The 15,896-nt window shown below is 41.4% G+C and overlaps 3 protein-coding genes across 6 annotated transcripts in view; 1 reads left to right on the top strand and 2 right to left on the bottom strand.

The window, feature by feature from the left end:
• Positions 1–227: 227 nt before the first annotated feature.
• On the bottom strand, positions 228–7,309 carry impdh1a (IMP (inosine 5'-monophosphate) dehydrogenase 1a). Its single transcript, XM_029433885.1, has 16 exons — positions 7,279–7,309; positions 6,587–7,069; positions 5,908–6,006; positions 5,265–5,313; positions 4,519–4,620; positions 4,265–4,339; positions 3,912–4,118; positions 3,693–3,780; positions 3,374–3,573; positions 3,088–3,178; positions 2,894–2,989; positions 2,641–2,784; positions 2,317–2,458; positions 2,068–2,211; positions 1,894–1,977; positions 228–1,424 (listed from the first exon to the last, which is right to left on the bottom strand). Exons 2-16 carry the CDS (start codon positions 6,820–6,822, stop codon positions 1,403–1,405), a joined length of 1,779 nt encoding a protein of 592 aa, XP_029289745.1. The 5' UTR covers positions 6,823–7,069; positions 7,279–7,309; the 3' UTR covers positions 228–1,402.
• Positions 7,310–8,697: 1,388 nt separating this feature from the next.
• On the bottom strand, positions 8,698–12,380 carry LOC115009922 (receptor-interacting serine/threonine-protein kinase 3-like). Of its 4 annotated transcripts, none has more exons than XM_029434239.1 (12): positions 12,171–12,380; positions 11,770–11,949; positions 11,347–11,665; positions 11,109–11,257; positions 10,548–10,597; positions 10,159–10,314; positions 9,954–10,045; positions 9,785–9,848; positions 9,628–9,692; positions 9,290–9,335; positions 8,955–9,197; positions 8,698–8,869 (listed from the first exon to the last, which is right to left on the bottom strand). In XM_029434239.1, exons 2-11 carry the CDS (start codon positions 11,916–11,918, stop codon positions 8,962–8,964), a joined length of 1,326 nt encoding a protein of 441 aa, XP_029290099.1. In that variant the 5' UTR covers positions 11,919–11,949; positions 12,171–12,380; the 3' UTR covers positions 8,698–8,869; positions 8,955–8,961. The 4 variants fall into 4 exon arrangements, with proteins under 4 accessions (XP_029290099.1, XP_029290100.1, XP_029290101.1 ...); XM_029434240.1 differs by having other exon boundaries at positions 8,698–8,865; XM_029434241.1 differs by having other exon boundaries at positions 9,963–10,045.
• Positions 12,381–13,965: 1,585 nt separating this feature from the next.
• Positions 13,966–15,896, top strand: part of frmd4a (FERM domain containing 4A) — a 101,708-nt gene continuing 99,777 nt past the window's right edge. The window contains exon 1 of the mRNA XM_029433538.1: positions 13,966–14,065. Coding sequence (XP_029289398.1) covers positions 14,021–14,065 — 45 coding nt within the window. The 5' untranslated portion in view covers positions 13,966–14,020. The remainder of the gene's footprint in view (positions 14,066–15,896) is intronic.

The following is a 15,896-nucleotide window of genomic DNA, read 5'->3' as shown; positions in this document are numbered from 1 at the left end:
TATTATTATTATTATTATTATTATTATTATTATTATTATTATTATTATCTAACCTGGACAATTGGTTTCTTACTACCCTTCTCCACTGACTTCATAACTCTATTTCATTGACTCACCATTGCATTGTGTTTAATACTGAGGCTGAAACACAGACAAATAACTACCTATGGTATGTATTATGTACAGTCAAAAGCTATGTCATTAATAATGGGTTTTTGCTAAATGAAACTATGGAAGATCACAACATGTCAAGCCAACGTGACTCAGACTCATTGGTATTATGAATTTAAAAATGAGGATGATGTATGGAATTATAATCAGATAACTAAAATGTAAAGCCTGGATAGTCTTGTCTTGTCACTCAAACATTTTGACATCTGGTATTTTCTGCGCCAAATAAAATGAACAGAGGAAAATCTAGGGTGAGATTACACATGATCTTGCCTTTAAAGCGCTCCTTGTTACAAAAATATACATGTGAATTAAGGCTGATACTAAGCTTTGGTCACTTCTACAACAGCAGTAGCACATTCAAGTAGCTCAGTAGGTGAGAATACATACAAGGTCATCAGAACAGAGCGTCCATTATGTAACAACCCAATGTTCCCGTGTCAGAGAAATGACTGATGAGAGAATTTGCACAAAAACAAACTGGTGTAGTAAGAAGATAATGGGAACACAATTGTACTATATGTTTCCTCCGGGCTCAATAAGTGTTATACTGATAATGAACACATTTATCTTTGTGTTACTTTCCTCTTTTATTAAAATAAAACGATTAAAACATTATGCCAAAGACTTGCTGCTTTTTTTCTTATGTGTAGGTTCTGTAAATATAATATCTGACTGCCTGCTTCCCTGCAAAAGTACTATGATGTATAAAATAAGCATTGAAATACATGGCTGCAATTTAGAGAGATTTAGAGATTGGCCTCTCATTACGTCAGCAATGATAAGCCTGTCCTAAAGTAATTTGCTTGTTAAAAGAGATCAGTAAAATAGTTAATGGCATTACATGTACTGGGTGGCAGTAGCTCAGTCAGTACGGACTTGGCTTGGGAACCAGAGGATCTCTAGTTCACCCTAAAGGACTAATACCTTGCAGAGATTAGCACTGACATAATAGTTGCCCACTGCTCCTAGTACCAGGATGGGTTTAATGCAGTTGAAATTTCACTGTGATCCTTAAAAAAAAATCAATTTCCACCTTGGGAGAAAGACAGATAGAGTGAGAGCATTCAAAGTTTGAACTTTAAATTCAGAAGGGCTCCGAGATGGGACTGTATGTTGTACAACGACAGCTTTGTGTTTGTGGTTAGATCACATGTGCCCGGTGCATCTGCTCATAGCTGCTGGGGTCGGGACATTTGGTCCTGTTCGAGTTCGTCCTCTTCCTCCCGCCTCAGTAAAGTCGTTTCTCGTAACTAAGCGTGAGGAAGAAAAAGAAGAGTGTAGCTGTTTCATGTGTAGCGATAACATTTCACCACTATAAAAGCAATCTTGGATAAAGATGAATGAATGAAAGAAGAAGATGGAGGTTTTATAACTACATGGATATACTTACATGGCACAAAAGAATATCTAATGTGATAGCATGGGTAAGAAAAGAGGAAGAGAGAAGACAAATGTTGACGCTGCTAAGCACGGGCAAATTCCATTTGACAGTAAAAGGTTTTCTGAATACGAGTGAAGATTGGACACACATTGTTAGTGCCTTGTCACATATTCAGAGAGGAAACAGATTATGACAGACTGCACCAATTTACCACTAACACCATGATATATAGATAGTAGAAAGGGGACTGCAGAAAAGAGACAAATAGAGTAAGAAGGGTTTGCAGAGGAGGGGGAAAGGTCAGAAGCTGGGGGTCAGGGGTCAGAGGTCAGACTTACGAGTGAAGGCCGTGGACTCCTCCCTCCATCTGAGCAGACATGGTTCTTTTCTCAAACTTCAGCTCTCCAGAGTACATCATCGACCTGGTGCAGAGACACATCGCTTATAACTAAAAGCACTTAAACAATAAAAAGCGTACACACTTACACACACACACACAACTTCACACTTACCGCAAAATGGACAAACTCTTGGCTCCTATGTCCTGACAGCCGTGTTGGATTCCAGCAATGAGGTAAGGAACAAACTTATGGATGGATCCTTTATCTTGTACTGATCCTGAGACACCTTGAGCCACTTTCACCTTATCTCCCTCGCTGGATACAAAAACACAAGTCACATAGAGTAAGAGATAAATGTGGCACTGTGACATCCAATGTTTATACATTTTTCAAAGCACCTCTGTAACCCCATTATTTCACCTGAAGTAGCGTTTCTGACTGTTACTTTTCTCCATGGCATCCAAGGAGCCCATTCCTCTGTACTTTTTCAGACGCACACCGTCTGAAAAGAAATATTCTCCTGGAGCTTCAGTGGTTGCTGCGAGCAACGACCCCATCATCACTGAGGGCAAAAATATGAGAGGACAAAAAAATTGGAAAGAAGTTATGCTTATTTCAAACGACAACAGGCAAGGGCAAAAAGACTACAAAAAAACAAATATGTCATTACAATATGTCCACTGAATGATCCAAATATAAATCACAAACACACGAGACTTGAAGAAACAGGAGAACAGTCTCTACCTGTAGATGCTCCTAGGGCCAGAGCCTTCACCACATGTCCAACAGTTTGAATGCCTCCATCAGCAATTACTGGCACTCCAAAACGTCGAGCATACTCTGCAACCTTGTACACCGATGTACCTTGGGGCCGCCCACATGCCATCACTGAGGAACACCAGTAATATTGTAGTACAAACCTGCTTTAGGTACTTTTAATTCACAAGGTTTTATCTTAAACCAGCTGCCATTCACATTACTGCATTCTTTATCATACCTTCCTGGGTGATACAGATAGAGCCACACCCCATGCCCACCCTCAGGGCATCCACACCAGCGTCTATGAGGTTTTTGGCTTGAGCAGCTGTCACCACTAGAGGGAGACAGACACACAGAAAAGAGCTCAATGTGGGAGACGTTTGGTAATGTTTGACACAAAGAAGAAAGCTCTGAGGCAAGAGGAGAACTTACCATTTCCTCCAACTACCTGGAGTTCAGGATGTTTCTGTTTGATGTAGTTTATCATATTGATCTGATACACTGAGTTTCCTTGGGAGGAATCCTGTTATCCAAAGAAAGTTAAATAGTTTCAATGAGAGATGAAGCACCTACTGTATCTCTAATTCAAAACAACACATCCATAAATTAGAACAGTTCACATTTAATAGAGATCAAGAAACACTAAAGACATACATTCATCCTATCTATCAAATCACAAACTAACCAAAAGCTTAATCATACCACAGTCACAACCTACCAGGACGATCACATCCACCCCAGCCTGCATGAGGAGGTCCAGTCTGTAGTTGTCATCCTCCCTCGTACCAATAGCAGCTCCACACAGTAGCTGTTTGCGGGAGTCCTTGGAAGCCAGAGGATAATCTCTGTTCTTCTTCAAGTCAGTCCTAGCAATGATGGCAACCAGCTCATCACTGTCATTCACAATGGGGAGCTTACCTAGCAGAGTCAGAGTGTAAAATGAGTGACAGAGGAAAAACAAAAGCCCAAGTGTGTATCTGAGTAAAAGTGCTAGTTACTTTTGCTCTACAGTAGCGTGGCCTGCTGCACAGATTTACCTTTCTTGCTACGTTGCAGTATATCATTAGCCTCTTTTAGTGTGACTCCAGCAGGCGCCACAACTAAATCTTCCCTTTTTGTCATTGCCTGAATCAAAAAGATGTTAAATTGATTCAAACAGTGAAGTGCATGTATATCAATATACTACCCACTTATTTGACATCATGTAATTGCTGTATGAACTGTATACATATACAAATAAACAGCTTCACATCTACCTCCTCCAGGGGTTTGTCATGGTCCTTCTCGGACAGAAAGTCTATGTCTCTGGAGGTGACGATGCCGACCAGCTTGCTGCCCATCTTGCCGGTCTCTGTAACAGGGATCCCAGAGAAACCATGGCGAGTCTTTGCCTCAAACACATCCCCCACTGTGTGTCGGGGACTCATCACCACTGGGTCCGTAATAAAGCCCTGCTCAAATTTCTAGCAAGAACAAAAACACAAGTGTTGAATGATTAGAGGCCATTCAGTGTATATTGTTTTCATGTCATTGTAAAAAAGGGCTATTGTGGGTGCTACAGTTTCACAGATGACTTTCTATGTCAATTGTAAATATATGTATATTTTACCTTGACTCTGCGCACCTCGTTGGCCTGGAACTCAGCAGTACAGTTATGATGAATTATTCCAATCCCACCCATCAACTGAAACCAGCCAATCAAAGACACGAGAGGAAATAATTAATTGATGAAATAACACTGATGAAGTATCTAAGGCCTTCAATGTTTTTGTGCACTTGGCAGAGTCTGTGGAGCGGGATGATGCTAAACTGAGTGAACAATGAGGTGTGGTGCGTGTAAGGTGGCGCAGTGCTAGTACTCACTGCCATAGCGATGGCCATGGATGACTCTGTGACTGTATCCATGGGAGATGAAATAAGAGGTGTCTTTAGGGTTATCTTCCTTGTCAATGCAGAGGTTAGATCCTACAAATGGAGTGCATTTGGAAAAAGAAATCATCTAATGATCAAAAACATGAAGCAAAGTAAATTTAAAATGACATGACATGCTACTTTCCTACAAACAATGTCCCTACAGTGTTGCAGCTGCAGCACAATCAAACACATTTGTAAACTAAATGTTAAGGTTTGTTATTATTTTGCAGTGTGTGAGCCTGAAAGCCATTTTGGGCAGATTAGAGCCTGACTTGTTGCCTTCACCTGCTGAATGTTAGATGACGCAGGTGTGTGTCTGTTTTGAACACCTGCTATCCAGCAATAACCCATGTAACCTAGGCATGAAATTAATTTAATGTCCCAGCAGAGCTTGCAAAGACGAAAACAAAGCAAGCCAATTTAAACAACCATGTTCTCTAAGGAACATAACAAAGTGTTAGGGATTCATTACAAGGGTGACAGCAATATTGTCAGGAATATTATTGTCAAACGTTTGTTTTATTGAGGTCAAGGACGAGAACGTGTCTGTGGCCCAAAGGAATAACATGCCAGAGTTAATATGAAAAACTGAGAAATTGTTCTTTGTGAATCACCTACAAAAAAAAGAAAAACTCAACGCTACACCAGGAAACATTATGTAGCTTGTGATATGTGCACAGTGTTCTGACACTCACCACCTCATCAGAAGTAAAATCTATGAATCCAGGGAGGATCAAGAAGTCACTGAGAGGAGAGGCAAAACACACACATGTGAACACCTCGATTTGGAACTGGAAAAGTATGACATGAATGAAATTAATATTAAATATTACTAGTAACAATCACCACCATCAACAAGGATCATGTATGTGGACTGTACAGAGCAAATCATATTCCTACAATGTTTTACTTAGCTGACAGTGAGCAGACATAATCTGTCAGCCTCTCAACCCACTGAAATGTTCTGCATTTATCCTCTGCACACTGATAAACCCTGCATATAGCCTCCATTAAGGAAACTACACCGACACCCATTAACACACTGATATGTGCACAAACACTCCCCCACTGCTTTTAATGTCTGAAAGTCATCTTTGAAAGTAGTATTACTCGTTATAATCCTCCATGTAAAACCCAAGCAGATGTGTCATCACTGATATTACTAAACATTTAATGGAAGACATTGATTGCATAACTCTAATGTGTGTTTCTGTATGTGCACATGCACCCATATGAAATGCGCACGTGAGTCTGTGTGAGTGTGTTAAGTGTGTAATACCATAAAATGAGTCCGTGTAATGTGTCTGTGCTGTTGTTTTTGTGTTCAGCATTTCTTACTTGTATGTTAGTCCATCACCGATAGCAAAGAGTTGTTGTGCCGTTAATCCATCTTCAGGAACATAACCTGTGCCTCCGCTGATCAAGTAGTCTGCCATGCTGCAATATAAACACACACACACACACACACACATGCACACATGATATAACTGCAAATTTGTTATAAGTCTGAATATTTGGCAAGTGTAGAAACAACATGACAATTAATAGATGACAGTTATTTCCCACGTACTTCACAGAACCATAGAGTTAATTGTGCACACATCTATTGTAACTAAAAAGACAACATGTTTGTTTAGTCCGGATGTACTTAAAAACATGTTGTTTTGTCTCTTTCTTGACCTCTGTTTCTTAAACACAGGCTGTAGCCAGATCCTATTACACATGTTGGAGTGGAGACAGGAAATGCTAACAAAAGGAATCTGTTCTTGTCTACGGAAACTCTTTCCATACACCTATGACAAGAGTGCATTAGGTAAGAGGATTTGGTTGTCTGCCCAGGTAGCTGATGAACAGGCTTTTAAAAGCACACAACCAATGCTGCTAAAAAGTGAAAAGCATCTCAGTTGCTGCTGGAGATACGACTTACAAGGCCTATCACTTCTGCAAATGAGAGAAGGGCACGACCTTACAGTATATGCAGTGGGAGTTAGAGACCAAGCAAGAGTATGAGACTGACCTCTCTGGTTCATATCCAGCCTGGATACGTGTAGCACTGTATCGCTGCGCTGCAGTCTCATGCCCATGTCCATGTGGTGTTGGGGGGGTATAGGTCCCGTAGGGGAGAGGTTGTTCCACATCTCTGTTTGCGATGCGCGGCCGTGCTGGTTCCATGTCCCCCACAATCCTCCGGTAGTCGATTTGGTAAGTGTCTCTCTCTCCATCTCCAAACCGGTCATAAGCATGACCCTCCATCTCTAAGAAATCCAGGGCTACGACCTCCACAGGGCCCCACCACCTCACAAACACTCACACACACACTCTTTAAGCACTTCTGACTTGAAGACACAGCAACACACAATTGCTGTTCAGTTATAAGGACTCATAAACACCCAATGCTTTCAGTGCATGTTCACACAAACACCTTTCACACACACCTGACATGGGAAGAAGCTGTCTTGCCATCTGTTTTGCAGCCAGTGCAGCAGTTCAACCAGAATGGCTAGAAATATAAGATATCACAAATTACAGTTTTCAAAAATCAGAAAACTACAGATGTAGAGGCAACACAAGTCTCTTTAAACAATGTTGTTTCCAAGAGAAGAGTTTGTATTCCAGTTTCTCAGGTCTGGTCCCTTGAGTTCGAGGCCAGTAAGGCCCTCCGGCAGGAGCGCAGGGTTTTTAGCTAACCTGTTGATGAAGTCGACTTACTTGACAAAACAAATGTATAAATCCGTGAGTGTCGCCCAGCTGGAGGCATGAGCAGCTGCTGTGGAGGAGAGTCAGGCCTTGCTTAGGTGGCAGTGATTCGTTCCCCTGGAGGCCCAGAATGCAGTGCTGCTTGGTTATCTGTGAAGCTTCTCTCCGCTCTGTTCTCCCGGTGCCTGCTGAGCTTAACTCTGTTTCTGACAGTAGCAGACGTCACTCTCCCACAAAGAGGATTGGGAGCATTAATGCAGGATGAGGAGGGGTGAGATGGGTGTGCATAGGGTGGAGTGAGACAGTAGGGCTGAGGGAGAGAAGGATGGGTCAAGATGACACTTGAACACACTTTCCCCTCAGAGGATTACCATGGTGTAGAGGTGTGTTGCTGTTTTTTTTAGAGCTCAAGGAGACAGAGCTGTGAATGAGACAAAGGTCAAATCCCAGAATGCTATTACGCTGCCAGCTTTGCTCCTTTGAGACAGAGAGGACAGACAGACAGACAGACAGACAGACAGACAGACAGACAGACAGACAGACAGACAGACAGACAGACAGAAAGAGAGGCAGTTCTACATGTTCTAATTCATTCTTCATACTTAAAGTGGCTTGTAACCCAAGACCTAGTCTTTTCTATCATAGTAGTGTAACACAATAGGTGTATAAATACACACTCATAGAAACTCACATGTTGAGAATACTGTTGGTTGTATCTGATATTCATTTTAACACCACCAATCAGAAAACAAGGTTAAAGAGTGAAAGAAAACTTGGCTTGGGGAATCTTTACACAACTCTGTTCTCTCTGGGTTTTTTTGTCTTTATCAGTTCACAGTTTGGACCAGTATTGAGTGTGAGAATGGTGAACAACAAACATGTACATTGAACTGAGACAGGAGAGTAACTTTGTTGCCTGCGATGCCCTCGACACCATCATCTGCAGGTGACTGACTGACTGCTTGTGACAGTTACTGAGGGATTGAAGCAGAAAATCCTCTTACCTAGTCTCTCTCCCTCTCTCTCTCTCTCTCTCTCTCTCTCTCTCTCTCTCTCTCTCTCTCTATCTCTCTCTCAAGCTCTCTCTCTCTCTCTCTCTCAATCTCTCAGTCTCTCTGTCTCTCTCTGTCTCCCTCTCTCTTTATCTCTCTATCTCTCTCTCTCTCAGTCTCTCTCTCTCTCTCTCTCTCTCTCTCTCTCTCTCTCTCTCTCTCTCTTTATCTCTCTCTCTCTCTCTCTCTCTCTCTCTCTCTCTCTCTCTCTCTCTCTCTCTCTCTCAGTCTCTCTCTCCCTCTCTCTCTGAAACAATCAACATCCCCCTTCATAATATTAACAATGGCAAACATGTGTGTCGCTGTCAATGAAGCCATAACCCCTTCACTACACGCCATGTTACTTTAACAACAAAAAAAGAGGTGACAACACAGAATATTCTTCAATCTAAAGAATATGTTTATTAAGAAAGTATTTATTTTTTAAAAGTTCATTGGATGCTTGACTTAACACGTAAAATGAGTAAAGTGTAGTAACAGATCAAATCAAATCGAAGTCTTTGACACCAGCAGAGAATGTGCACAGCCTGCATTTCTTTAGAATGAGCTACCTGAGGGAAAAGAAAGTGAAATTAAAAACTTGAATAACATGTCATAGATTAAATGTTTGATTATTATAAAAGGTGGAAATCCTACCGAGCCTCTACACTAGTCTGGGATGATGACTTTTGAGGGCGTCGTAGAAGGCCGCTTTGACCTGTTCCCCTCCTGAACGTAATGTCCGGTCATAAAGCGCCCTCATTTTCTCCCGGCTAGTTGCTTTAGCGTCTATCAATGAGTAGGTTTCACCGTGGACCATGTCTCCAAGCTCCTCTATTATTGCCATTACCTCGGAAACGTTTTGAATCAACATTGCCCTGTTGTCATCAACAAACTTTGCTGTTTTTGAAACATAGAATAATGTAAGTATGTACATAAAAAAACATCATTCAATTACTAATGTGGACACAGGAATTCATTTTAATACTCACCTTTATCTTTATTGTTCATTCTTTTAGTAGAATAACAGGCAGAATCCTGTTGGAAAAAATAAAAAGCTCTTTCAGTCTATACTGTCATTCCATTTCTTTCAGTGCGTTGATAGATTCATTTCCTTTATGACTGAGTGACGTGTCTGATAATAAACCACTGAGAATGTGATGTCAATTTATGTCAAAAGGATATACATTTTAATTAATAATACAAAAAAATAACAAAACATAGTTCAAATGAAACAGTATTCCTACAATATACAGTATATATATGGTGTGTATGTTAGGTCTGACTGTAGACTAAAAGTGTTCAAGTGGTCAAAGTGTATTTGTCATACCTGTGTTGAAGACGTTTCAATTTTCTGGAATCTTCCAAAGTCCACAGAATCATTTGTTGGCTGTTCTGAAGAAGACAAAGAAACATCATATTTCATTGTGGACAGTCAGGAATAACGATTAAACTCACTCGACACACAAACAGTTTGAACAATCTACCTGGTGTCTGAAGAGGAGCATTGAATGCCCCACTTGTGTTTGATCTATTGCTGGTTGGTGACACCTAAAGTAAAACCAAAGAAGAAAATAAACCAGTTAGAAGAGTTTCTCGTATATTATAAATCATTATTTATATGCACTTTATTTAATTTCCTGAAATTATATTTACTGTTTGTACCAGTCTTTTCAAGACTTGACCGACAGCATCATGAATTTCCTGCGGCTGTTTTGGGAGCAGATTCTCAGTGACTTCAACGCACTCTGAAACAGAAGCAAAGTTTCCTTTTGAATACGTGTGTCAAGCTAGTATACAAAAGGTTTCTGAAATCATTTGATTGAAGTTAAATTTGGTGGCAACGATAACAAAAATGTACTTTTGAAGGTCGGCCTCTCGAGGGGACTGTGATCCCAGCACCTCGTCATGAGGTCAATCAGTTCTTCCAACCCGTCTGCCTTCACCTGGTCAAATACTTTGGAGAGAGGTCTGTCCCCTAAAGGGATCCTCAGTTCCACACGAGCATAATCAGCCACTACATGTGATACAATGAAGACATGCATCAACACATACAAACACAACGTAGTGTGTACAGTGCTTAGTTTAGTTATAAAGGGATAAATTATGAAGGAAACAATACATATGAGGAAATAGATGATAAGATGTGATTTCATTGAATACAAGATTGGAAACCTAAATGCCAAAAGAGAAAAAAAGTAAAAGCAATGGGGTGGAAAATGATAGGACAATAACATAAACTATACCTACTCGGATAGGGCTCTGTACCAGCAGCAATGGACCAGAGCAGAATACCATAGCTGAGGAAGCGAGAGAAAGAGTTTCAGTAACATCTTATTACTGTTATAGGAAGGCTTCACCCCTAAAATGATCATTTGTATGTTAATTACTCATCGCCTGTTACATTAAATTCTTAAAGAAAACTTTCCTGCATGCCTCCATAGTGAACCAAGAATCCAAAAAACCAAACATTTATATTTCTGCTAAAACCTTACTTTTTAAAACACTTCCACATAAATAGTAAGGTTTTATCCCAAATGCATATTTTAAACGAGACTTGGATTAAACTACCTTAGTAGTGTGAGAGTTTGTAAAGGGATATTTTGATATAGTTATAGTGTCGTTAACCGTGGCCCTGACTTACACTTACTCAATTCATTGAGAACGTTCTCCTTGTTTGGATTCTAGTTTATTCATGAATTGAAGTTACCACTGGGGAGTAATACAATACACAAATGATTGTTTTGGGGGATGACATATTCCTTTAAGGTTTTTACAACTATAGAGTAGTATTCTTTGTTAATGTCTAACCTGTACACGTCAAAAGCACGGACAGGTTCATATGATGGTTCAAAAGCCTCGGGAGGCATGTACTTGTATGAGCCTCCGATCTCCCCTGTTGTTTCTGTGTTGCTGTTCAAAGCACTGGTGGAAACTCTGGCCAGACCAAAGTCAGCTAGCTAAAGAACAAAAGAAGAGAAACATAATATCATAGAAAGCGGTTTTGTATCTAATGCAAACATTAAAGTTCAAGTTGACGGCACTCTACCTTGGCGTTGAGGTCGCTATTCAGCAGTACATTACTTGGCTTTAGGTCTTGGTGCATAAGATTCTGTGAATGGAGGAAGTTCATGCCTAGAGCCACTTGATGGGCCAAGCGGAAGACCAGGGGCCATGGTGGAGGGCCCGAGAGCTTCTTCTGCAGGGACTGAACAGACCCTCTTTCCATGAACTCCATCATTATTCCCTGTTGTATGGATGTTCCTCCATCAGGCAGACAACCCTGATAAGTTCCATAACGTCTCAGAACAAACTCACAGGAAGCCATATCCATACAATTAGCCTCCTCACACAGTGCCTTGAAGGGGCTGGAAAAGATGTAGTGAAGAGAAAGCAAAATAGTTTTTTAAACTACTATTTATGAATGAATCATTTAATGTTACAGAAAAACTGCAGGTATTTATACATTTACCAGACACTTTCATGGAGTATCTTGACAGCCACATCAAACCCCCAGCCCTTGTGCCTGGCCTTGTAGACATAACCGAACCCACCATGGCCGACCAACTCCCATTTCTCCAGGCTTTCATTACCAAACGTCTTGTGGCTAAGCGTCGCCATCTCCAGCTCAGGTAGAACTGCAACCTCAAATCTATTTAAAAATATGGAAATAACTTTAGAAAAAAGCTGCTTAGATATTGGTGTTTATGCACCATATTGTAATTACTGCTTACATCGTGCCCTTTCTTTTTGCACACATACATTAGAGCAAGAGCAGCTTTTTGTTTGTAAAGACACTGATAAGCATTTTCCACTTACATTTCTCTTGTGTTTTATTCTTGATACTTTATTATAAAGCTGGATTCTACTTACCATGTATCCCGTCCTGTGTTATCCACATAAAGATTCAAAGGTTAGGCCATACCGAAGCGGTGAAAAAACAGTACAAGTCTCTTCCTGTTTCCTGAGCAGCCTGTAGAAAGAGCTGGAGGGAGGAGTTCCTTATGCTACATGAGTGGTAGTCAGCATGAACTGTTAGAGGAAGTTATGAAAGGGTTGTTGGGTTTTTCTTCATGTGTTAGTATCTGGGTGTGGTGGTGCAGTGGCAAGACACGTTGTGTATATTGCTGGCAATCTCTTATCAATCACGTCTGTTTATCTGAGACCGAGACTGCGTCGTTTATATCAGTCTCTTTGTGAAGCTTAATATGCATGAAGAATAAACGTGTTTTTAGTTTAGTCTGAATATAACCTACCCTTGCTTTTGTTAGACAAATGTTTTAGTGAGAAAAAAATAAATATATATATATATATATATATATATATATATATATATATTTATTTTCTCAGACATTTTCTTTAATTCTTCAAATTAATCACTTGAGCACAGTGCTGGGCTTATGTATCCAACTGTGCACTCACTCACAGAAACATGCACACGCTTACATTTGCTCAAAAAGAGGATAATTAAATTTTCGCAATATTTAAAGCTGAGCTGGTGTTACTTGATTGCACTGAGCCATCGCTTCTTTCCAGCTACAGCATTTATTATTTGTATAATAAAATGATTTCTGACCTTCTCTCTAGAATATCTCACATTACTTCTCTGTATGCTCTCTCATGCACACAAGACAAAGCCATGCTGCTGCGACTGTTTTCAGTATAAATTATTAATGCCAAATACAGTCTGGAGCACAGGTGTTTGTTAACATGACAGCTACCATGGATCTAAATCATATGTGCACAATCACACATGCGCATCCTGTTCATTAACCCTGCCTTTCTGATTCGGCCGGCATCGATAGGCGCGGTCTGCTCTCGCTCTCTGCATTTCCATCGCTCTCTCCTCCCTCTTCTCCACCCACCCTCATTTACGCTCAGCACAGTGTGGACCTCTCTCACCAGTGGCTGCTGTCTCCACTACATCTCTCTCTCTCCTACCTCATCCTATGTCCTTCTGAAACTGTCTATTATACTCTCTTTTATTTGCTTCCCTCTCTACCCTTGTCTCATGCTGATGATACAGTATATGAGGCATGGGATCAGCCTAAAGGAGACCTCTCTGCGCTGGATCTTTGAGTGGAGAGGTGAGGTGAGCGTCTGTCTACATCACCACAGTGGAGGAGTGCTTTAGAGAAGGCAGCATCACTGATGCAGGTTACATCCTGTGGAGCAGCGACAGGAGAGCCTCAGGCAAAAGAGGAGAGACCCAAAAACCCAAGTGCACGCCTGGATGTGCTTTGTGTTGTGAGGAGAGTAGACTGAGAAAGGGAAGGCAGAAGCCAGTAACAGAGGGAGGGGAGCATTTAGCAAAAGGCGCCGGAATTATAGGGGTTTGGGGGAGGTGGGCGTGGGGTCTGCGGGGAGTGTTTTAAAAGTGAAAGGAGGAGTGGGGGGGCTATGCTCTCAGATCAAAGAACTGGAAGGAGGATTGCTTTTCGCTCAGTCTGAAGAGTCGCAGAGAGACTGGGGAGTCACAGGCTCTCCAGGGACTTCATTACATTATTATTAGAGAACAGAGGCTGTCTGCAACACTGACTGAGAGACAGAGGGAAGTGGTAAAGAACACAGAGTGGGAGGGCCAGTCAAAGGACTTCATCTGGACAGAGGTGAGCCGCTTCCTGAGGGAAGACCCAGAAAAAGAGGAAGAGGACAACGAAGAGAGTCCCTCTAGAAAATTGCCGACGTTCCTTTTTCACAAGAATCTTTAGGAGCATCCCATCATGGCTGTCCAACTCATGCCTGAATCAGCCGTGTGCTTGCTCATGGTGAGTCTCAGAGGGGTATAGTATTGCCGACGCTGTCTACTGTCTGTCTTTGTTTATTAATTTATCTGCCGAGGCTTTCTCTCATTACTTTCTCCTCGTGCAAAAAGCTCATGCAGCCACTACTGCAGGAGATGAGCTGTCATCTAATTAAAAGGGATGTTGCTTGTTTGTCCCTCCCTTTTACTATCATCTACAAGCCTGAAATCCTCTAATAACTCCCTAGTGAGACTCTTAAACCGCTTTCCGTACCAAAGAAAGGGCTGGCTTTTGCGTTCAACTCAGAAAGCTTTTGTCTAACTCCTCCACGTGTTCAACTACTGCAGTGGTGAAGTGTGGGAGAAATCCCTCACAGACTGCTGCAGGCATTTGGATGCGGTGCTGAACATGATGTGTACGTTCGGAGACAGATGTCATTTCATTTCTCTTATTTTATGGTGGTGAAAATGACATGTGTTTGTCTCTGCATTGCATGTAAATAAGTTGCTAACGGGGTATACTCTGTATGAGAATAGTGTGCGATCATTTCCCATCTTCAAGAATCAATTAAATTACACACACACACACACACACACACACACACACACACACACATACACACACACAAAAACGGTTTCTGCAGCCCATGGCAGAGGATTTGTAGGATCTTGTTAGTGTAGAATCCAGTACCTCACTGACATGAAACAGATTGGCTTGGCTTGGTTCAGATCTGGCCATAGAGAGCGTTGAAATAGAAATACACAACATGCGTAAATCCATTGAACTCCTCTCACCCCTCTGTCCGGCCGCACAGTGAAACAATGGCAGTGTGGCTTTGCTGCATGTGTAGAATACAGATAAGGCATGGACCCCTCTAATGATAAGCGTCAATGAATTGAAAGTAAACCCTTTATGCAGGGTGACTTTGTATACGAGAGCATGTTCTGCTCATTCTCATTCTACAGTGTTGGCATTCTACAGTCCCAGGGGGAGTCACGCATCGCCGCACTACCTGCTATCTCCACCTGTCATGGCTGTCTGTTACTATGGCGATAGGCCAATGCACCCCACTTGTGGGAGAGGCAGCAGTAAAAAGAGCAGGGTGGGAGAAGAGTGGGAGAAGAGTGCATGACATGATGATGGACAGGGCAAAGGGAGGAATGAGAAAAAGGAAGTGTGATGGATGAGGGCAGGAATAGAAGGAGAAGGAGTGAGTAAGAAAATAGAGGAGAAAGTGAAAGTGGGTTGTTATTTCCACAGAAAGTGGCACACTATGTCAAATATTATCACCTTTACAATTGTCCCTTCCAATGTATATAATTGTCTAAAATAGACCAATCCTTAAGGGATTTTTTTTAACCTTGTTTGGTGTGGAGACAACATGGGTTCATCTGCTGGGAGACCGTTGGCACTATTTTATTCTGCCTCTGCGTAAGTTATCATTAGCATAGAGAGCGTTCCCTTACAAGTGCTCTTACTGTCATAGCTGACAGCCCATGCTGTCGCCCCAGATTTTCTGTCTGTCACTTTAGCTCACACAGGATAACTATCTTACTGTCACAACTTTCTACCGTCTCTTTTTCATTTAGCATTATAGCCACACATCCACAATTATCTCACCATTCAGTGCCACTCTTCACCAGTTGGCAGTGGGTGAAACACTTCAATATAGATATCACTTCTGGTGTTTATCTTCATGTCTGTTGAGCTCCCCAAAGAAAAACATGACTTGAATCTGGATTTTGTTGACTTTTCCTTTAAATACTGGCTGAACAAGATTGACATTGGATAACTAATTTTAGAGCTCAGTGATTTGTTTACAAAATCCATGGCATTTGTATTCACAATGATAAAT

Source organism: Cottoperca gobio, chromosome 6 (genome assembly GCF_900634415.1).
Source record: "Cottoperca gobio chromosome 6, fCotGob3.1, whole genome shotgun sequence".
NCBI lineage: Eukaryota > Metazoa > Chordata > Actinopteri > Perciformes > Bovichtidae > Cottoperca > Cottoperca gobio.
This window is presented reverse-complemented; position numbering and strand designations above follow the sequence as displayed.